This window comes from Culex pipiens, chromosome 2 (assembly GCF_016801865.2).
Source record: "Culex pipiens pallens isolate TS chromosome 2, TS_CPP_V2, whole genome shotgun sequence".
In the NCBI taxonomy this organism is placed as follows: domain Eukaryota; kingdom Metazoa; phylum Arthropoda; class Insecta; order Diptera; family Culicidae; genus Culex; species Culex pipiens.
Window position 1 is genome coordinate 202,825,965 of NC_068938.1, and position 23,080 is coordinate 202,849,044.

General features: G+C 34.3%; 1 protein-coding gene and 1 long non-coding RNA gene across 2 annotated transcripts in view; both read right to left on the reverse strand.

Moving 5' to 3' along the window:
• Positions 1–2,125: 2,125 nt before the first annotated feature.
• LOC120421841 (beta-arrestin-1) overlaps positions 2,126–23,080 on the reverse strand; it is a 182,705-nt gene continuing 161,750 nt past the window's right edge. The window contains exons 10-11 of the mRNA XM_052708315.1: positions 9,735–9,974; positions 2,126–5,885 (exon numbers count right to left, since the gene is read on the reverse strand). Coding sequence (XP_052564275.1) covers positions 5,804–5,885; positions 9,735–9,974 — 322 coding nt within the window. The 3' untranslated portion in view covers positions 2,126–5,803. The remainder of the gene's footprint in view (positions 5,886–9,734; positions 9,975–23,080) is intronic.
• Positions 13,563–16,230, reverse strand: LOC120418157 (uncharacterized). Its single transcript, XR_005605558.2, has 2 exons — positions 14,578–16,230; positions 13,563–14,522 (listed from the first exon to the last, which is right to left on the reverse strand). It is a non-coding gene; the product is annotated as an uncharacterized LOC120418157 (long non-coding RNA).

Sequence of the window (23,080 nt, forward strand, 5' to 3'; positions counted from 1 at the left end):
AGGTAAACAAGGCATAATGCTTAGTAAAACTAATGATTCCGTGTAAGAAAATACTTGATGGGACAATTATGCGTAGAAGTTCAACGATGGGACAAACAGACTTGGTGTTGTTTTTGATGAGTTTCCGAACTAAGTATCAGATTTTATGTGTTTTTCTTAAAGTACACATCAGACTAAACTTAAAAATGGCATAAAGTCAAAATCGTCAAAAACTGACATGGGACAATTATGCGTAGAACGGTAGTACATATACTTGAAAAAAAAAAATACTCCAAATTTTTGTTTTGTAATATATGAGTATCAAATGATCGGAAATTTGGCAAAAATTTCGAAAGTATACTTTAATACTTTTTTGAAAATACTTAGAAAAAAATCACATCAACGTATTTTCAAAAAAGAACTAAATTTTATTGTTTCTCGATGAGTATCAAATGATCAGGAATTTTTTATGCACTTCGATAGTAATATTTTTGAAATACTCAAAATTTTCACAAAACTTCGTAGTTTTGAATAAAATATTCCAAATTGTTGTTTTTTTTTCAAAATGGGACTGAAAAAATATGGAATTTTTAATAAATTTCGAACATTTTGGGCATCAGGTGATCCTTATTTTTCATTCAAAATTTTCACTAAACTAAGAAATCAAAAAAAAAAATACGAAAGGTATGAAAAAGATCGTTATTTTGATACCCTCATTGTAAAAACTTTAATTTTCAGTATTTTTTCGAAAATACGTAGTTTTGTGAAAATTTTGTCAATTAAAAAAATGTGTTATATAAGCTTTCAAAACGTATGGAAAATTTACTACCATTTGAAATCCACATTGAAATCGAAGATACGTAGTTTTGTACTTTTTTGTACACCCAGAACTGGACATCGGCATACGAGAGGATAAAGAGCACGATTCGGTAGTAAAATGGTACTGTGTTCGGACTGAGAGGATAAATGTCGAAATTACCGAGAGTACTTTTGGAACGGAAAAAAAACGGAATCGACGTAACACCTTATTATGTGGCCCTCTTAAACCTTGCGGTTTCGTCAACGGATACACAGGCGTGTATCGTTCTTTTTGCGACAAGACTCCGCCTCCCGGGTCTCCTAAGTGTGAAGGTATGGCACGGGGAGAGGGCACCGAAAACCTATATTTAGACTTAGAATTTATTTGCGTCCGCCTCGGGATTCGAACCGGCGACCTCTGGATTGTGAGTCCAGTGCGCGGTCCGATTGATCCACACAGGCAGAGTACTTTACTCATGGGTTCATCTTCAAAAAAAGTACCGTTACCGAGACTCGAACCCAAGACCTTCTGCATTTTTAACCGTGCCTTTGCCGTATAGGCCACCATGGTTCGGTGACTAAGTGGCGGTCATTTGTCCATATAAACCACTCAATAGGATGAACTGTTCCAATGAACGAATGAACACGCGAGAGGACTATACTCTCGCAAAATGGCACTTTCCTCACGTTTCTTTTCGTGAGGACTATCCCCTCGTTCTTTAACTTTGGGTGTATTTAACAAAAATAATTATTACTTTTGAAATGTGTGAAAAATCCCGTCCCTTTGATACCCATATTGTCAATAATCAAATCAAAAAATCAAATTGCTCACTCTACAGATTGAAAGATTCCTACTCAAAACTAGGTGTCTAAAGGCTTGATTGTTGAGGCAATTGCAAACCTCCTTTTATACCTTAGCTTCCATCCACCCCGGGATGCGAACTGACGACCTTTGGATTTTTAGTCCAACTGCCTACCAGCGACTCCGCCGAGACAGGACCTAGTGAGACGACTCCTATAGCTATATACACCTGGAATGAGCTAACGATATTGAAAAAAAAAATGCATTTTAATAATAAATGACATTTTTTTTTAAATATTTGTATGAGCCTAATCAACAAGTAAAAAAATAACAATTCATGTCATCAAATGTTCCCATTTGATAAAAAAAAAGAAAATGGAATTTATAAACAAAGCAAGTCATTCAATGAAGACAAAAATAAGTCAAGTACTTTAACATAAATAAAAGGAATAAAAACAAAACAGCAAAAAGTAACGAACATAAAATGAATCAAATGAAAATACGTAGACATTTCGAATAGTTTCAGGTGAAATGAGCACACAAACACTTTTTACACCAAATTATATTTTGTTAAATTGTTACTCTCCTCTGTTTTTCATGTTTCCATTTTCCAGTTTTCTATATCCATTGTTTTCATTCATCATTATAATCATAAAAAATCATTTTCATATAGCAATTACTTAATAATAATAGTACAATAACTTATGTTCATTGTTGTTTGCCTCCCTCTCTCTCTTTTTTTTCTTCTCCTCAACCTTTCACTTCTTCCCATTTTCAAACTCTGTGCATTCACTTTCTATTCCCCATTCTACTTTGCAAAATAATTGTCCAACCTCTTCGTCTTTTTTTCCCTACTCCTCTTCCGGCAGCCTACACCTTTCGAAAAGTCTTCAATACCTGAACAAAAAGCTCCCCAAATCTTCTGCATCATCTTCTTTATCTTTCTTTCCTTTATTTGTTTTGTTTCTTTTTTGTTTTTTGCTTTAACTAATATACATCTTACAGTCAGTTAATACATTTATGCTTTCTCTATGTGTGTGTGTTTTCTGTTTCGTGTTTTTTTCTGTTTTTGTTTTGTTCTCCTTTCCTAGCTTAACCGCTTTATTGTTGTGACTTTCTTTTTCCACTTGTTTTACTTCGCTACGGTGTGTGAGTGTTTATTGTTTGTGTTTGTCTGTCGATTACGATAGATTTTACCTAGTGTGTGTGTTTGTGTGCATGATTTTGTTTGCTTATCAAATATATTAAGAGGGGGTTTCTTTTCGCTTCAGCGTGGCGCCTTCCTATCTCTGTTTGCGTGTGTGTGTGTGTGTGTGTGTGTATGTAACATGTAAAATCTCCATTGAAGGTTCGGCTTTGTTGCTAGTTTGTGTGTTAGAGAAGGTGACTTTTAAGAATCTTGTGATTTTTGTTACTTCCTGTTTGTTTCATTCTATTCGTTCTGTACAGATTTTTTGTGACTGTTGTGGGAGGAGTATGATGATCAACTTACTTTGAATAGTTTAACTACACTTTGTTTACATGTTAACATGATTCTTTGCAAGACTTTTTTGTTTTTTTTTTTTATTGTGTTCAAACTATTTGTGATTAGTTTTAGTTTTTTTTCTGTATAAAGGAGAGGACAGATAAAATTTTCAAGTTATTTCTTCTCTATTTCCATTTTTTAACTAGTGCTGTTTTGTTTACTCTTCTTTTGTTTTTTTCAAATGTTTCTACAAATAAATTCGATGGCTCTAATTGTGTACATTTTCTTTTGTTTACTTTGTCTCTAGTGTGTGTGTGTGTCCCCAATTACGCTCGCTTTCTCGCGCTCTGCCCAATGGACTGCGTTGCAATTTTTGTGGTTGTGTTTCAGTGTGTGTAAAATATGCGCCTTCGTACAAAAAATGTGCGCTGCTGCTAGTGCAAGACATACGAGTTTCTATTATTATCAGTGTTTGGTTTTGTTCTGAACAGTTAAAAAAAACGTTGAAAACGGCGAGTTAAAAGTTTGAAGGTGTAAGTCGACCTGTTTTTATGTAATTTCACGTAAATCAATGTGTAACAATTAAATTACATATAAAACCTCGCTAATGTAATGTTACCTAGTTTTTGATGTAAATTTACATATTTTATTACTCGAACGTGTAACTTTACATCAGAAACGCGGTAAAATTACATACGGAAGCTGGAATTTGCATCTCCATGTAATTTCGTTTTTACACATTCATGTATGTAAATTTGCGTCAAATATGTGAACTTGACCTTCAAATTTCAACTTGCCGAATGTTTATGTTGGAGGAGAACAATTCAATACACGTTTCCGTAAAAAAAGCTTTGTTTCGCACATTTAAGTGCAAATTTAAATAAAACCAAAAAACTGAAAAAAATGTTACATCAATCGTAACAATTCCAACATGTAATTTTTATCAGTGTTTATTTGCAGAGTGTACAAAAATAGTTCGCATTTACGCTCGTAACGGTAACATTTAGACATTCAAATGTTGCACGGTAAAAGGTAACGAGGGCCCTTACGATAAACTTAGGTGGCGCGTAAACATTTATCAGTAGCCAACAGGTTTATTAAACATCGATTTATTTCAGTGTAAATATCCGAAAACCCGCTCCCAAAATTACAGGGTTTCTCGTCGCCAATATTTGTCTAATCGCTTCAAATGCCCCACCGGAAGCACACACTTAAAAATGTTACTCAGTTGAAGCGCGTGCACGTTTAAAAATTATCGAAGCAATCTGTGCTTGGTGCTGAAAACATAAAAAGTCCCATCGAAAGCTACTTAAATGCGCTCCTTTTTTTTATTTTCGAAAGATTGAAGTCCTTTTATTGTGCGAAATTCTACTAAACCTTTTGCTTTTGTCAGTGTTTGTGTGGCTCACTAAAACGTTTCTAGGCGCTGTGTACGCGTGTGTAAGTGTGTGTGTAAATTCCGTTGCCTAGCAACACCACTACCAGAGTGTTTGGAAAGAAGCTTTCATGGAATGCTTTGCCAGAAGCAGCAAATTTAGAATTTTTGTTTCAAGAAATACTGTAGCAAGGCAAGCGCGGAGCTTGCTCGTTTGATTGATTTTGTTTCTGTTTCTGTTTGGGTGTGTAAAGTTTAAAACTAATTTGAAAGAAAGCTGGTTGGAGCTCTTACCTAAAGCGATACATAACCTAAAAGGAGTAATATATTAGAAATCTGCTCTTGCTTTCTTTGCTTACGTATGGAAAAATAAATAAAAGCTAAACTGAAACAGTTGGTATTTATAATGCGTTGCAAACAGACAAATTAACGTTAATAAATAAGGAGGTGTGTTAATAAACTTCGCTCGCCGAAACGTAGGAAAATTTAATAGTTGTATAATAGCAAAAATATATATCATATAAAGATACTATCGTCTGTCCTGCTAGGCGACAGAAGCGACTTTTTTTAACTACATGAGCGAAGACGAACGCTTCGTAAATGCTTCCACGTTGATTATTAATTTTGTTTGTTTTTTTTTTTGTTTGCCTAAATGTGTAATTCCGTTTAAAAACATTGTATTGTTTACACGACGACGCGCCTTCCTTCCAATCTTGGGTTTGCTAATAATTTTATGTGTGTGTGGGTTTCCAACGAAGATCTCCCGTTTACCTGTCATCAACTATTTTATAGCTCACGCTAAGATACTAAAGCTTTGCGCCTTTTCCCAGTTTTCACAATCTGGCCGCCATTTTAAAGTTTCCATTTTGGTAAAGTTAAAAAAGTTCTCGCGCACGCGTTCCCGTTTCACCTTAATCACACTCGCCCGCTCTCACCCACACTAATACACACAAAACTACTCGTGTTTGAACCATGCTTTCTCATTTTATTCTGTTTGGTAATACACTAAACTGTGCGATGGTGGTTGTGGTCGTGGTTTCACTGTAGTAGTAATTGAATGATACTTTGTGCCTAGTTGCGCGCTCTCTACACACTCACACTACTTTACATCTGTGTGCGGCTTTGTCTTGTTATTGTTTTTTGCTCTGAACTCTTTCGCTTTCTCTTTTTGGCAAAACGATGGGAAATTTTTCTCTCTCACTCTCCAAAAAAAATGCCACACTGGATACTGGGAGGGTTGTGGTTGTGGTGGTGTGGTGGTGATACGTGGTAGTACGTACAAATACTACGCTACTGCTGCTGCTACACACCCACACTAACGCGCTTTTTTTCTTTCTCCCACACAGGCACGGCCCGCCGCCGGCGGTGCCGTCTTCTTCGTGCATTAGGCTTCCGTTTCGGCCCCTTTCAAGCGTAACCGTGCAAAGTCCTCGAAGATGATGTCGTCATCCGGACAGTTTTCGTCGCTGTTGTTTGGGTGTTTGGTGGAAGTATGTATACATGTGGGAGAGAAAGAGAAAGAACAACACAGAAAAATACATGTAAGAATACTAGCTACTAGACGGACACAGATACGGTGTTCAACATTTATTTAAGATTGTTATACAGAAATTAACACGAAATACTCTGCTAATTGTTTAGAATTTGAAAGAAATATTTGGAAAAATCTTTTCTAAAATCCTTTCCCCGGTTTTAGGATTTTGGAGCATTTTTCAAATGGATCTTTCGGAAAAGTAATATTGAGAAAAATTAGTTCTCAAAATCGTGAACAAGCGTTCATGAAAATGAAGACCACGTTGAACACTCACATTTTTAAAAAACGTACCATAAAGATTGAACATTTGTGTTTGAACTTAAAAAATAAAACAAAGCAAAAACTAATAAAAAGGAACCAATGTTTTTTTTTTGTTAAATGATCTTGTACAAAGATTGAAAAACTTGAAAAATATTTATTTAAAAATTTTTAAGAGATTTATGAAGAAGCAAAAACTCACATATCCGATTTATGTTTTTGTTTTGCCGTCAAAAGATAAAAAAAAGAAATATCTTTCCTGATATTTTATTTCAAAATCTGCATTTGGAAACAAAAGAAACCTCACAAAATAAGTCTTGAAATAATATTTAAAAAATATTTTAAGCTTTACAAAAACCATTTATTTAAGAATTCAGAGTTTTTTAAGATGCAAAAAATATATATACACTGAATTGAGAGTTGATATTTTTTAAGGATTGCAAAAACCTGCAAAATTATTTATTAAAAACAAAAATCTCAAAAATACAAGTTTTGTTTAACGAATGCAAATAATACATACAAAAAATACATTTGTTTCTACATAAATCAACAAAGAACAGCTGATGTTAGAACGAAAAAAAAATATATTAATTTCTTTATACTATCAAAAATAACTGCTCATCAAAGTTGTAAACGATAAAATTATCAGGACTTGATAACGATAACGGTAGTTCTATCGTTTTCATTGAGATCAAACTAAACGAAATTTATTATGCTTTTTCACATTATTAAAGTTTTTTTAAATACTAAAGTTTTCCCAAAATACCTTATTTTTCGAAAATACTCAAATTTCCAAAATATGAAGATGGGTATCAAACGAAGCAAAATTTGTTATGCATTTTCACATTTTAAGAATCTTTAACACTTGAATTTAAAAAAAAACGATTTTTAATGTACTAAAATTTATCATAATTTACAATATGGGTATCAAACGAAGCGTAATTTTGAATACCTTTATGCTTTATTATTTTGTTTTAAATTTTCAAATTTTCACAAGAAACCGTATTTTTTAATAGTACTGAAATTGTTTATTTTTATAAAGCATACAAAATTTAAATGTATGCATGAAGCAGGCAAATTTTCGCATTGTTTAATTGCATATTTCAAAAATTTGAGTATTTTTGATAAATACGGTATTTTTTTAAAGTTTTAGTATTTGATAAAAACTCTAGTAAAGTGAAAAAGCATACAAAAATTCCCTTCGTTTGATACCCGAACTACAAATTTTGAAAGTATTATTGAACAAAATACAGTATTTTTACAAAATTTATCATTTTACAAAAAAAAAAAAAACTCTAATGAAGTGAAATGCAAAAAACGCTTCGTTTGGTTCTTATATTATCGTTATCGTTAGACGATAATATTGTCGACGGTAATTTTATCGATTAACAACTTTGCTGCTTATGTTTGAAAGAATACAAAAACTCACAGAAATTTACACATATATATATTATATATATTTTTTCAAAAACTTCTCACGATCGGAAGCATAGTTTTTAAGAACTGAAAAACCAACAGATTTACCATTTGAAGACCATATTTCCGTGGAACTTTAAATGTTTGAAAGACAGCAAGAACTCACAAACAAATATTTTTCAATTTTACAAAAAAAATTCACCACCACTTGAAAAAACATAACTTGTGAGCCATTTTTTTGTTCGTACTTATTTATGGCTCAAAAGATGCGAATTTTTGTACCGGCAAAACAATTTGGCGGCACTAAAATCGATGTTTTTGCCAGGGGAAACATATGAAAAAAAAAAAATACAAAAATTCAAAAATACGAATTCACCAACTTGTTTAGCATATACGTATTTTTCTGAATTGTTCTCATGAATACTCAAAAACTTTGCTGAAAACACCAAATCGATCAAAAATTCCTTTAAAAATTACAAAAAAATAAAAAAGCAAGAAATCCGAAATACTGGAGCAATTCTGTACATTTTGAGATGACAGAAACTTTTTTAGGGGCTTCCAATGTATGTCTTCAGCAAAATTTCATGTTATGATAAGAGATCAATATTTATTCTCAAAAAATACACATTTTTTGATTAACTTTTCCACAAAAAAAATCCATTTTCCGTTTTTGAGTGACAAAAGGAAAATTTTGAGCTTCGGAAAAGTATTCACGGAGATATGATTTTCATCAATTAAAGATTTTTTAAAAAATATTAAAAATTCTTTTAAAAAATATATTTTTAAATATTAAATTTGATATCAAAAAGTATTTTCCAACTGACGATATCTCGGCAACCATGTCAGTGTGTTTGTGATTTTTCAATTTTTCAATGAAATAGTTTTCAAAATCCAGCTTTTTATTTAAAAGGATTGATTGTGGAGTTTTGAAATATTTATGTTCTAAAGATTTGAATTACTTTACTCTACCAACACAACGCTCAGATACAGATCCTACAACGACCAATCTACTTGCAACACTTTACACTGAAATCGATAACATCCTTCCCGAGAATTGACCAATACTTTCCAAACAAGGACAACTGAGCAGCAACTACTAACACGTCTATCGAATCTAAGCTCTAAACCCGTCTCTCCCCCTCCAGCGAGCAAAAGTGAAACCACAATTCCTTTCTTGTGCTGCAGACTACCAACTACTCTGACTGCATCGAATGACTAAGCGCATGACTAGGTGCAATATCTGACTCCACACGGTGTCACGTCAAAAGGTGTTGAACAAACGCCACCCAACTCCCACCCACTACTCAGTGACTCAACGACCCGGAAGAAACGGGGTGGGAAACCTGTTGTGGCCGCCAAAACAACAGCAACGCCAACTTTGTTGTTCTGTTGTTTGTGTACGGAACTGCATGTTTGAGGTTATGTTCGTTCCGAAAACGCGCAGCAACCACTCTCTCTCTCTCTCTCTCTCTCTCTCTCTCTCGCAAACTCCGTGACAGATTCTGACAAGACCGCAACCGAACGCTACTCTCTTCTGCTGGGTACGATTTACGTGGAAATTGGGTGTTCGTGTGTGCGCTGATACGGATTATTGACGGTGGTGCAATGGTGCAACATGTAGCGTAGCCCCTTTCAATACGCAATCCCTGGCACGGTAAAACTCCCTGATGCCGGATGTTTTCCCGCAGGAAAACGAGGTCAGGTCAGTGTGTTACAATTTGGTCGTTTCCGTGTTGATCACCGTTGCCGTTGCCCTCCTGGAACTGGGTGGCCACAAGGTTGGTTGGGGGGGAAGAAAAGCGGAAAAACGGATTACGTTCGACGGCGATTGAGGTCATGGAAAGGAAGGATTTGCTCAATCGAGTGTGTGAACGGCAGTTCTGAAACGGAGCGACCGCGTTCAACATCTTTGTTTGGAGAACGACGGAGACACGCCGGGAATCGGGTCACAATCGGAACAGATTGTGATTTGCGCGGCCAATCAGGCAAATTGACTTTCACCCGGGGGTGGAATCCAATCAGCTCAACTCGGTTGAGCTCCATTTAGTGCAGATTAGTTCAAGATCATACGAAGTAAAAACTAATTCCCCCGAAAAAAAAAACTCACCCATCCAGCTGAATCAGGTTCGGTCCGTCCTCTTTGGTGCCGCCGCTGGGGCCGCCACTGTGGTTGTTGCTGTTCTTGGTCAGGCCGTCACCGCCACCGGCACCGCCCGCGTTTTGCTTGCCCTCGCCACCGACGGCGGCACTGTTGGTCGTCCGGCCGGGCGATCGGTCCCCTATCACCGGCTCGTCGTCGTCCGGCTTCGGGTGCATCAGGATGAACGGCAGCTCCGCGACGAGGTCACTGCGGGGGTTTGGGGGGGGGGAGAGAGAAAGAAATGAATTAATAAACATTTATCAGAATAAACTACTTTTTCATAATTTTGTTCGCAGACACATTCTGAATCATGTTATTTAAGCCTAACTATGTTAGAAATTCGCAGTTCGGTAAGTTACTTTATTCAGTTATTAGCTCCAAATGATCAAAATTTTGAGCTACGTCCTTTTAAAACATAGAAAAAAAAATTTTTGTTCAATGTAGATTCAATGGAGACGCCTGGTAGTTCATCAAACTTTGTCAGCCCCACGAAACCACCAAGCGCCTCCACCAAAAACCAAACAACTTCAGCAAATCACTTCAACTAATCAAATTCGTCGTCGTCGTCGCCGACGTCGCTCCACACTTACCCGCCGAGTGGTGTAATGCACAGCTTAACCTTCACTTTGTACTGCACGATGATGCCGAGGTTTTCCCGCTGGGACGGATCGGCAATTCTGATTGATGACGATGGTGAACAGGTAGCAGGCAAATCGGTGCCGATAGAGAGAGAGAGAGAGAAACAGAAAGAGAAAATATAAAAGTCAAATTAGCGTCATTTCTAATTTTGCCATTTTGGGGCGGGGGTGGGAGGAAAAACGCGACCTGTTATCGGGGGACTGACACACATAAGGAGAAGAGGAAAGTCGGTGAAGAACGCGAGAAGCAAGAGGGACGTGGAGGAAGCGGAAAAAGGTCACACAAACGAAGTATGATTTAATGAAGCCAATTTCGGGTGGTGCTTGGCAGCCCTAAACGGTTATGGGAGAGTTTTTGTGGGGGAATGAATATTGTTTTTCGTCATTACATGAACCTGGATTGAATTTAATTGGAGAGAGATACGATTTTATTTCAAGTATGTAAAGATAAATTGATGGTCAATGATAGTGTTTTTAACATGGAATCAATGATAATAAAACAAGGTGCTTTAATATATTTTTTGCAATTCCGTCGTAAAACTACGTACTTTTGCTGTCATTCTTGAACGACGAAATAGCCTACTTTTCTGTACCAAAAATAACAGAATCGAATAGCAAAACTTTTCAAAATAAATGCTGAAAAGTTCTACTTTTCAGCCCTGAAATGGGTGCTGAAAAGTTGAACTTTTCAGCACTTGTTTCGAAAAGTAACACTTTTCAACATTTTTTTTATTTAAACGATTTATTGACAAAATACATGAAAATTTGATTTAAAATTTCACTCAATGGGTGTTTTTCGGAATTGCAAAAAATGTTGTATGGAACTCGTTGCAAAACTTGATATTTTCAGCACTCTTCGTATTTATCCAACTCGGTGAACCTCGTTGGATAATTGTACGACTCGTGCTGAAAAAATCCTCTTTTTGCAACTTGTTGAATAAACTACTATTTTGACGATTTTAAGAGATTTGAAAAATTGATAAATAAATCCGTTTTTTTAACTATGGCTAATTAAATGTTAAAACTTGATATAAAAATATCACCAAAACTTGCTACGATCTTTCTCAAGTTTGCTCATTAGTTTAGGTATCTTTTATGCTTTTGATGTCGGAATATAGAATTTAACTATTAAAAAAAAGATGTTTCAATCTTTTTTGAAAGGTTTGAGATTTATCCCATCCTAGGAAACTGGACATAGAAAAAATTGTTGTTGAAGAAATAAAATTTTACATTTCTTTTGAAACATTTTTGCTGTAAATTCGTGGACTTTTTTTAAGTCTTATTGGAAACAAAATCAATAAATAAAAAAGGGTAGATGAAGTTACACATATTTTGCGACACTGAATCTGCAGTACTATCATATTTTTTTTGTTAAATAACACCAATTCTGTAAATTTACTCAAAAATATGAAAAGGAAAGTTCTCAAAGAAAAATAAAACAGCTCTTTTCAAATTTTTAATTTGAATCTGATTTTTTTGGTGAAATTTCATTTTTGGGGGAAATAACATATCAATTAGAAAATTATAAAAATGTATGAAAAAGGTCAAATGAAAAAAGATCGTAGTAGAAGAAATGTCGAACGGATAAAAGATCAAAAGAATGTTAGTGACTTGATGGTTAGGTATGTCTCTGTTACACAAGTGTCAAATAAAAACTACATCAGCTTCTTTTTTATTGTGAATACAAAGAGACGAGTTGTTCCTTTTAATTCCGCTATATATAGCGTAATTAAAAGGAACAACTCGTCTCCGGCTATATATAGCGGAATTAAAAGGAACAACTCGTCTCTTTGTATTCACAGTAATGCATTCTGCTAAAACGCTCAACCAAACCACAATTCTTTTTTATGAACCAGCAAATGAAACCTGCATAAATAACTGAAATGAAAAATATAATAAAAAATATTTTACTGTTCAAATAAACGGTTGATAGACTGGAAAAACTCGCAAAAATATTACAAAAAGAAGACATTTTTTTTGGTCAACATAACATTCTTTAAAATCTGTTTGAGTTCAGGCTTTTCCTCATTTTCTCATCAGAGACAACACAAAATTTTATTTGAAAAACTATTTCAAAAAATTTTTAAAATAAGAAAATTGAAAAAAAAACTGAAAAAATAAAAAAAATCGAAGTCAAAAATATTTATTTTTAAAATAATTAATTTGGGATATGTGCACGCACGGGTCCCCCAGAGACCGTTATTATAAAAAAAAAATTTCCATCCAAACCAATGATTGGACATGGTTCCTGGGACCATTTTACACCTCTGGACCAAGTTTCAAAATATTTGCCGGCAGGAATTTCGAATACGGTCAGTTTTAGTGTTTCGAGTAGAAATTAAGGGGAAATCACATGTAAAATGCGTAGAAAAAGATCAAAGTTTCAATGTTTTAACAACAAAACATTACTGGTCATGGTTTTAAATTGTATTAACATGTAGCAGAATGATATAAAAACGATTTACAGCTCTGACTTAGCCGGATTAAGCCGATGTTAAGTGACTTAAGTATATTATTTACAAGTTTATGCCTTAATATCTAAAGAAAACTCCTACATCAAGTGATTTAAAGTCAAGGAAAACTAGGTTGCACAAAAATAACTTAAAATGGGGTGACTTTGAGCCAAGGGGTGACATTGTACCAACAAACGCTTTTTTTTTTTTTTCGTTACAAACATGCATATATTTCATCTACAATCAACAAACAACGTTTTTTAGATGTGACTTAACTCACCTAAGCCTGCTTGATTAGCTTAAGTATAGTAACAGCATAACAATATCTTAGGAACGCAAGTGAAAAGTTTGAAAGTTAATTAACAAAAGGTGACGCCTTACGCCTGTGCTGAAGAGAGGCTTATAATGTATAAGTGTATCAAATGTTCAAATCATAATCAAGAAGTGTAAATTGAGGTTTTGTGAAATGTTAAGTGTGAAGTGTGCGTAGGACTAAAACAAGTGGTTGCTATTGTAATCAATTACAGCGTTGAGCAACCGATCATTGTACACTTCGGCGGTTTTAGGCGCTTTGTACCGTTGCCAAACGACGTCAAAGTCCGAATGTACGGACTCAGAGGCTTGCTCATTATGTAGCCCAAGTCCTCGTCCCGTTGCCTTACAAAAATCAGGTACGTGATGCTTAGTAATATGATATTTTGAAGTATTAGGTAGCTGAAGGTCTTCCCAGCTAGACACAAATTCGTGGATACTTTCTTCAAAACTAGCATCTAGTTTAAATGAGAAACACTTATTATATACGTCGTTGAACTTCTTCAGAGCCTGATAAATAAATAAATAATTGTTAAAATCTCTCACCTTCTTTCTCAAATAGCTTACCTTAGCGTAACCAAGTAAATCAGAATTAAGTTCCAAGCAATCAGCCGCCTTCAATAGCGCGTGACAAGCCCGGCCTGTAAAACCATATGTTTTCTGCTGATGTCGTACGTTGGCTTGGCTCACCCACAAATCTGCCCAATCGGGAGAATTCTTCTCTACTCCCTTGAAGATCGTATTTACAATTCCGAGTGTAAGATGCAGTGGCGGAGGAGGGCAAAGGAAAAGGATTTCGTCGTCATCGTTTCCGTAGATCAATGGTTCGTATATGCAGCAAGCAGTGTTCCTGCCACCCATCTTTTTGTTCAAATAGTTGGTCTTGATGTTGCCTTTGGTTCTACTTGTTCCCTTGCATGTTCCAAGGGCTGACTTTTGTGCCTCACAGTATGGACATGGCTGTCTCGAGGAGTGTGCCATTATTCCAGTAATAATATTGATTATCTTGAGGTCACCTGCTATTATGGCTTCGATGTTTTGCAGCTTCAGCAGTTTTGTCCATATTGGAGCGACGTTTTCATACTTTTCCGCGAGATTTTGCACAAGAGCAATGATAAAAAGTCGTTTCACACCGCCGACCTTGAATGCATTTCCAGTCAGCTGCTCCAGATTTTTTGACAGTACAGATAGAGTTATTTTGAAAAATCCACCTCCTCCATCAATTCCCAATTTCACCACAATGCCATCATCACTTGTGTACGATCTTGACTGCTTTATTCGATTTATGAGCTCTTGAACATCAGTACAGTACACTGCAACTTCTTCTTTTGCTTTGCCCAAATTTTCGCTGTCTGTAATGATTTTTAATGATTATATCAAGCGAATTCACTTGTTTTTAAATCATACTATCTAAGTTGGACAGATGCTCAATCTTGAACAAGTCTTTCAACTGTCGATTCAGTTCCACCAATTTTGTGCGAATTCCTGGTTCAACCAAAACACCCGTCGTGCGAAGACTTTTGATAATTCCTATATTAAATAAACCCTTTTTCTAAATTTGTTGTTTAAATAAAATTAAATAATACCCATTGTTTTTTTCATGCTCAAGTTGTTCTCCGCTTTGACTTGAAATATATCATTAGCATGCAGATTTTTTGATGTTTCTGATCTTGTAGACATTTTCTTGAAAACCGACGCTTTTCCTTTCATGTTACGCAAAGTTATTGTTCCATCTTGGGGAAAAACTTATTCAGTACAATATAAGTATATTAAGAGAATTTATTACCCGATGACTCATGTGAAGAATTGAGATAATCACGCACTGCTGCATCCGTGGAAGAAGAAGAGGACTCGCCACTTTTCATAATTTTAGTTAAGTTTGCTGTCCTAGTGGATTGATTGCAAACATGCCTTTTGCCTGGGCCAAAATCGCTGAGACAAGTTTCACATAATCGCATCGTCTTGCTATCAGAAATTTCCTCATTGCTGCGTGGTCTCCCCCTTTTGACTCTAATCGGTTTAAATCCTGGCAAATTTGTTCCATCGCGAATTTTTGCAGCAGTGCAAATTTCACACTTGCAAACACCCGAAGATCTTGTTATTGTTGTAGAATCATACTTATAACTGTGAACCTTGAATGTTTCTTCTCCTTTGGAATTTTTTCCACAAGCATGCCGGCATTTTCCACAGATAACCGTTGGGTAGAAATTTCTTCTTTGTTCAAAGTCCATCAAAAAATTTGCTCCAATGACGATTCCAACGTTTGAGGAAATCGGCCGCAGAGAAGCCGCCCAAGTGAGACACAAAACGCAAACCAAAGTTCTATTCCTCTCGTGGAAATCCATTTTTGTAGACAAATTCTTCGCACGAGGTGACGAACGTTCAAATCCGAGAACTTGAAGAACTAACAAACAAAGTGGTAACCTTTGGTAACCAAGGATTCCTACAACAGGTTCCGGCAGCGAGAATAGAACAAGCAGATTAGCGTAGCAAAAACATCAAATTCCTTTGTGGGAACATAAATAGACCAAATTAATTCGTCTACAAATAATGAAATTAACATAAAATTCAAGCTTATCAAAGCAATCTTTATGCGTTTGTTGGTACAATGTCACCCCTTGGCTCAAAGTCACCCCATTTTAAGTTATTTTTGTGCAACCTAGTTTTCCTTGACTTTAAATCACTTGATGTAGGAGTTTTCTTTAGATATTAAGGCATAAACTTGTAAATAATATACTTAAGTCACTTAACATCGGCTTAATCCGGCTAAGTCAGAGCTGTAAATCGTTTTTATATCATTCTGCTACATGTTAATACAATTTAAAACCATGACCAGTAATGTTTTGTTGTTAAAACATTGAAACTTTGATCTTTTTCTACGCATTTTACATGTGATTTCCCCTTAATTTCTACTCGAAACACTAAAACTGACCGTATTCGAAATTCCTGCCGGCAAATATTTTGAAACTTGGTCCAGAGGTGTAAAATGGTCCCAGGAACCATGTCCAATCATTGGTTTGGATGGAAATTTTTTTTTTATAATAACGGTCTCTGGGGGACCCGTGTGCACATGTTTGCAAGAATGGCAAAAATATTAAAAATTAAAAAAAAATATCGGAACAAAAGAAAACAAAATAAAAAAAAATTCTCGTGACAAAATAAGGTTTAAAATTATAGAAAAAAATAAAAAAAATATTACAGAAACAAGATTAAATTATTTTGAAAGAATATAAAATTCTTTGAAATATGCTTGAGTCACGTATTTTTTATATATTTTTTCTAAGGTACAGCTCATGTTTGAAAGAAGGTCGAAACATAACTAAAACATACATAAATTATTTGAAAGAAATTAAAAACTTACAGAAATATTACAGAACATGAATAAATCTTTTTTAAACAACATTAAAATCTTTGAAAAATTTTCAATTTCAGCTTATTTATCATGCAACTATTTTTCAGTTCTGCACAGTTTTGAAACAACTTAACAGTCTGGACCCGATGCCTGTTTTTTCTGTTACATTCTTATTGGAATTCCATATAAACTGTAACGGGAATCGCAGGCACCTATTAATAACTTACAAAAATGATGAAACAAGAATAAATATTTATGACAGAATTTCAATATAGGTATATTCAAAATAAAAAAAATGCTGTTTAATTTTTTCATAATTGAAAGAATAAAAATATCCCAAATATACTACAGAAATATAATACATTATTTTGTTAGAATATAAAATTAGTAAAAACATGGTTGAGTTCATACTCATTTTCCATACAACTCTTTTAAGAACCGTTTATGTTTGAACTAGTAGACTAACATTAATATTACTAAATTAAAAAAAAATATATATCTCCAAAAACTTGTGTAAGAAATGCTCTTTTTGAATTAAAAAAAAACAAATGATACATAAAAACGTTACTTAATTCATCTTAAGGTGGTTGGTGCCTTCCTAATGTTAATAAAGTGAGTGCACGGCCTCAAAAAAGTGTATTAATGACACTTAAGTGCTTATAACTTTTGATAGGAAAGGTCTTTTAAATAACTCTCTAAAAATTTATGGCACAACACCTTTTTTTACAATCTTCCGTACTTTTGTTATAATCAATTTTTTAGCAAAACTTTTGAAGTACTTTACAAAACTTCATAATATTAACTAGGGTCTTGTGGGACCTCAAGACAGATCGACTGAGACCAGAACGAACCAAATCGGTTCAGCCAGTCCAGAGATAATCGAGTGCATTTTTTTAGGTACACAGACTTACAGACATACACATGCACAGACATTTGCTCAGAATTTTATTCCGAGTCGATATGTATACGTGAAGGGTGGCCTACGAAGTCAAATAACGAAGTTCATTTTTCGAGTGTTTTTATAGCCTTACCTCAGGAGGAAGGCAAAAACTTAAATGATCAAAAAAAACTATAATGATACAAAAAAAAACTTAAAATTTGTTAAAAAATAAACAAACTAACTAACTCATTTTCTCACTTTTGACCATTTGTCCTTTCAATCTCATATCTTTCAACTTTTTGTCTCAAATCTTATCATTTCACGTTTATAACATCTGAAATATTTTTGGGAAAAAATCGAGCACCACCCTCGAATGCCACTTTACACGTGGTAATGCGGTTGGTGGCTGTGCCGAGGTTTGGGGGTTTTCGGGTTACTATCTGCCGGTGGTGGTAGCTTCATAAACTGCTACTAAAATATTCAGGTTAAACGTGTGGCTTTTCCCTGCCATCTCCCAGTCGAGCTGTGAGCTTTCAGCGCAAACTGAACATTCAATTTTCAATTTGAAATGAAAATGCTAACATTTGGTGTAAATATAATGTTAACTGATTTTTATGTAAATTCGTGCAAATTTCTGAAAATTACAAAAAATCATCCAATATGATTTTCGACAAAATAAAGTCCTGCAATAAATGACAAAAATGTGAAAAAATCAATCTCCGCTGAAAAGCTCCATCCATCAGTTTGTGATTGCCGTCGTTGTCATCGACGACATCCGCCGAGTGGCTCAAATTCAATAATCCCGGACACGTGCTTGCGTGGGTGTGTGCGGTTTGTCGTACACGATGGTTCCCGGGAAAATGGTTCAGGGTTTCCCCAGCTCGTTGTTTGCTGGCAGCAAAAGTGCACTCTCCAGAGTATGGCATCGTTTTGAATATGATGATTTAATTCCCATTGGTGATGTGACACTCGTAAAATTGTAGGGAAATTGAAGGTAAGGTTTCATGATTTGAAGGAAAAAAAATATAAAAATCAAGCAATTTAAGATGATTTTTAAATTTTGTTTTTAATTATAACTATTGAAATATACACGTTAAAAGAACACATTCGAAGAGCACATTTCCATTGGCTTCCAATTTACAATAACCCTGGTTGGAAACATTTCACGTCGGTGATAAATAAATAAAAATACACATTTATTCAACATAAATGACACCACATATACACAAACACAACGTCAAACGTGTCCATATTGGAAAGCATACAAATTCATACTCGTTTCGTATTTATTTTTCTCTGATATATTTTTTTATTGACACTCTGGCGAACATACATCAATAACATTGCCTTCCGTTACGCATAAAAGCAATTAAGTTTTTCACACCAAGGAGAGAACACAAACGAGAAAAATAAACAGGAAAAAATAATTGAACTGAACAAAAGTCGTGTGGACAGGTGAGGAGAGGGGGGGGGGGGGACTTTGAGGTCAAATCCGGATCGATTCAATGCAATAAAATGTTGAACTCTGAAAGAGAGAAAGAAAAAATCTCACAAAAGAAAAATAAAGCCGGGAGGTGTCGAAAAGTTCAAATGTTTACAAGTGGGGAACAATGGGGAGCAAATACAAACACCGAAGAGAAGAGGGCATTGTTGACTTAAGTACAACGGAACTGTGTTGATAAAGTACGTCGGTGCGAGCTTGATTTGTTGCGGAAGCTGTAAGCTTATTTGCTCGACTGGCAACACCGGACACTGCACGGAGGGAAATGTGTTTACACCCACAACAACAAAAGCTTAAAAACAATTTATGACAGATGGCGATGGTAGGTGTTTCGAGGGTACGAGCAATGATGTGAACCGAATTGGAAGGTGAGGAGAAACATTTGTAAAAATTAAATTTAAAAATTTCAATAGTAATTTTGGTGTACCTATACTTTCCATCGACCATGTTGCGAGACCTGATTTTGAGGAAAGAAAAAGAAAACAGAGAGATAGAGAAAATACCAAGCACACGACGAAAACACGAAGAAGAATAGGAAGCAGCAGCAGGCGTCAATCTGTGAAAAGCTCTAGGTTTTATTTTTCTGCGACCGATAAAAGAAAATTAATAAAAGAATTGAAATGAGGCCTGCGGGGTGAACATTTCGCGGACCTTGTCAGAATTTCAGAGACACCATTTATTTTTGGAAAAGTTTACCAGGTTATCGCTTCTGAGAAAAACGGTTTGGTGAGTGACAGTTATAGGGGGGCGATTTGACAAAGGAGCAGTTCAAAAAATATATTTTCCGCAGAAAAAAATAGAATTGCTGGGAAAAGTACCAAATTTGATGAATGGATTGATCAGAAGAATAGTTACTGAATTTATTACTAATTTTACTCTATTTCCCATGAAATAACTTGTATTGATTTTTCTTTTGTTTTATTTGGCGAACATTCTATGTTTGTCCACAGTTGAATCATCATGTTCTCTAAATTTTCATATTTATTCAACCAGAATGGAACGTGTGTTTCCAATTAAAATGTGCAAATTAATTGGACGCTTTTTTTCCAGGAACAGATTGATTGTTAACCACATTGAGCCTGCATGTTTCGATTTCATCCTTTTACCGATTAAACTCACTGTAAAGTCAAATGAAATCAATTAAAACATTTTTCACATATAGTTGAATATTTGATAATTGATTAACAGTTTGAGTTATAAACTTTCAACAATTTCTACATAAAAAGACTAGAATTTCGTTATTTATTTTAGCGATTGTTAAATTTGTATTTTTTTTTTATTCGGTTGAAAGTTTATGTAAACCATATTTCAAAAAGATATTTTACTTCATTATTTTTTCCATACAAGTCTCCATAAAATTTTACGAGCTGGTCATACAAAATGGGCATGTAAATATTCGATAATCTGTATCGTGAGAAAAAAAAATATGATGATTTGTTTTGGGGTCTTCGGCAAAGTTGTATATTTTTCCGACTTTTTTAGTTAACTTACTTCCACAAACTGTCTAATTTCAAAAAATCGATTGTTTTCAATTTTTTAGAAAATCTGGTACCGATATTATATTTTTTTGAGTGGTAATTTTTAGAAAAAAAAAGTTGTCATGAAAAATTTCTAACATGATTTTTAGATGCAAAACCAAAATTGCAATCGAAAATAACTTTACATTTGTTTGGATAAAGTTCTTTATTTCAGGTTATATTCATTATCAGGTATTATTATGATTTTTTCATATTTTTGCAATTAATAAATATTTTATTAAGGAAATGCACCACAACACTTTTTGCTGTGATATTTTTATTTTTTATTGACATTTTTGATCGAACTGCTGGTTGATGTGATACAGCCTCTCAAAATTAAAATTTTGTGATAAATGAGGTTATCTTGGCGTCATATAAATAACCCTCATTTTTCAACTCAAGGTATCTCGGCAGTTTTTGATTTGATTTTTAATGCAAAAAATAAAATTTCAGTGAAATTTTATGATAATTTCAATCAAATAATTTCAAACCTTCCGAATCAAGAGTGTTATCAAAAAGAGATTATTGAAACATGGTTTGACAATATTTTGTCTTTCCAAAAATCTTTTTTTTTAATCATGAACCATACCAGCTTGCTACCCTAAAAAATATTTTAAAAAATCTCAAAAATAGGTATTATGAGAAACCAATTTTAGAAATCGAAATGTTATTTACAAAAAAAGCGAATATTTTTGATGTGTTCTTTTTTTTCTGGATCAAGACTTTTCTTCAACCAAGACTTTCAAGATTTTTTTTTAATAAAAAATGAAGGTTCCCTTTTTTGCTTTATTTATAAATAGGAAAAAAATGAACATTTAAAAAAACCATTTTATTAAAAAAAAGTATACCTTGTAAAGTTATTTTCGATTGTAATTATGATTTTGCTTCTAAAAATCTTTTTGAAAAATAAGTTTGACGATTTTTTTTATCAAAAGCCTTTATCTAAAAAAATATTACTCCATTACCATTACCAGATTTTGCACCATCACAAACCATAGCGCAAAAGATGCGATTTTTGGTTATTAAACTGTTAGTGGAAGTAAGTTAACTACTAAGCAATTCTCTACGAAATCGTTTTTTTTTTTTAATTTTAGAGTAATTCTCTACCAACTCACACGAAATCGGGAAAAGTTGCCCCGACCCCTCTTCGATTTGCGTGAAACTTTGTCCTAAGGGGTAACTTTTGTCCCTGATCACGAAACCGAGGTCTATTTTTTGATATCTCGTGACGGAGGGGCGGTACGACCCCTTCCATTTTTGAACATGCGAAAAAAGAGGTGTTTTTCAAAAATTTGCAGCCTGAAACGGTGATGAGATAGAAATTTGGTGTCAAAGGGACTTTTATGTAAAATTAGACGCCCGATTTGATGGCGTACTCAGAATTCCGAATAAACGTATTTTACATCGAAAAAAACACTAAAAAAGTTTTAAAAATTCTCCCATTTTCCGTTACTCGACTGTAAAAAATTTTGGAACATGTCATTTTATGGGAAATTTAATGTTCTTTTCGAATCTACATTGTCCCAGAAGGGTCATTTTTTCATTTAGAACAAAATTTTTCATTTTAAAATTTCGTGTTTTTTCTAACTTTGCAGGGTTATTTTTTAGAGTGTAACAATGTTCTAGAAAGTTGTAGAGCAGACAATTACAAAAATTTTGATATATAGACATAAGGGGTTTGCTTATAAACATCACGAGTTATCGCGATTTTACGAAAAAAAGTTTTGAAAAAGTTACTTTTTGCGTTTCTCTTTGTTTCGTCATCCGTGTCTGTCGCGGGTGACCATGAATGGCCATGATCGATGACGACCAACTTTTTCAAAACTTTTTTTCGTAAAATCGCGATAACTCGTGATGTTTATAAGCAAACTCCTTATGTCTATATATCAAAATTTTTGTAATTGTCTGCTCTACAACTTTGTAGAACATTGTTACACTCTAAAAAATAACCCTGCAAAGTTAGAAAAAACACGAAATTTTAAAATGAAAAATTTTGTTCTAAATGAAAAAATGACCCTTCTGGGACAATGTAGATTCGAAAAGTACATTAAATTTCCCATAAAATGACATGTTCCAAAAAATTTTACAGTCGAGTAACGGAAAATGGGAGAATTTTTAAAACTTTTTTAGTGTTTTTTTCGATGAAAAATACGTTTATTCGGAATTCTGAGTACGCCATCAAATCGGGCGTCTAATTTTACACAAAAGTCCCTTTGACACCAAATTTCTATCTCATCACCGTTTCAGGCTGCAAATTGTTGAAAAACACCTCTTTTTTCACATGTTCAAAAATGGAAGGGGTCGTACCGCCCCTCCGTCACGAGATATCAAAAAACGGACCTCGGTTTCGTGATCAGGGACAAAAGTTACCCCTTAGGACAAAGTTTCACGCAAATCGAAGTGGGGTCGGGGCAACTGCTGTGTGAGTTGGCGGAGAATTACCCTTTATTTTTGTATTTTTTTAATCCGGCGGTGCACTATGGGGTATTTCCATAGAGGCGAGCGGCCAAAAATGTTTTTTTCTTGTTTGTGCTTATCACAATAAAAACAAATGAAAATTGATATTATTTGAAAAAAAAAGTTTAATTTTCGATTTTTTCATATATTTGAGCCCAGATGCATTAAAGTGGTGAATTTAATTAGAGTGTGTCGGTTTTTTT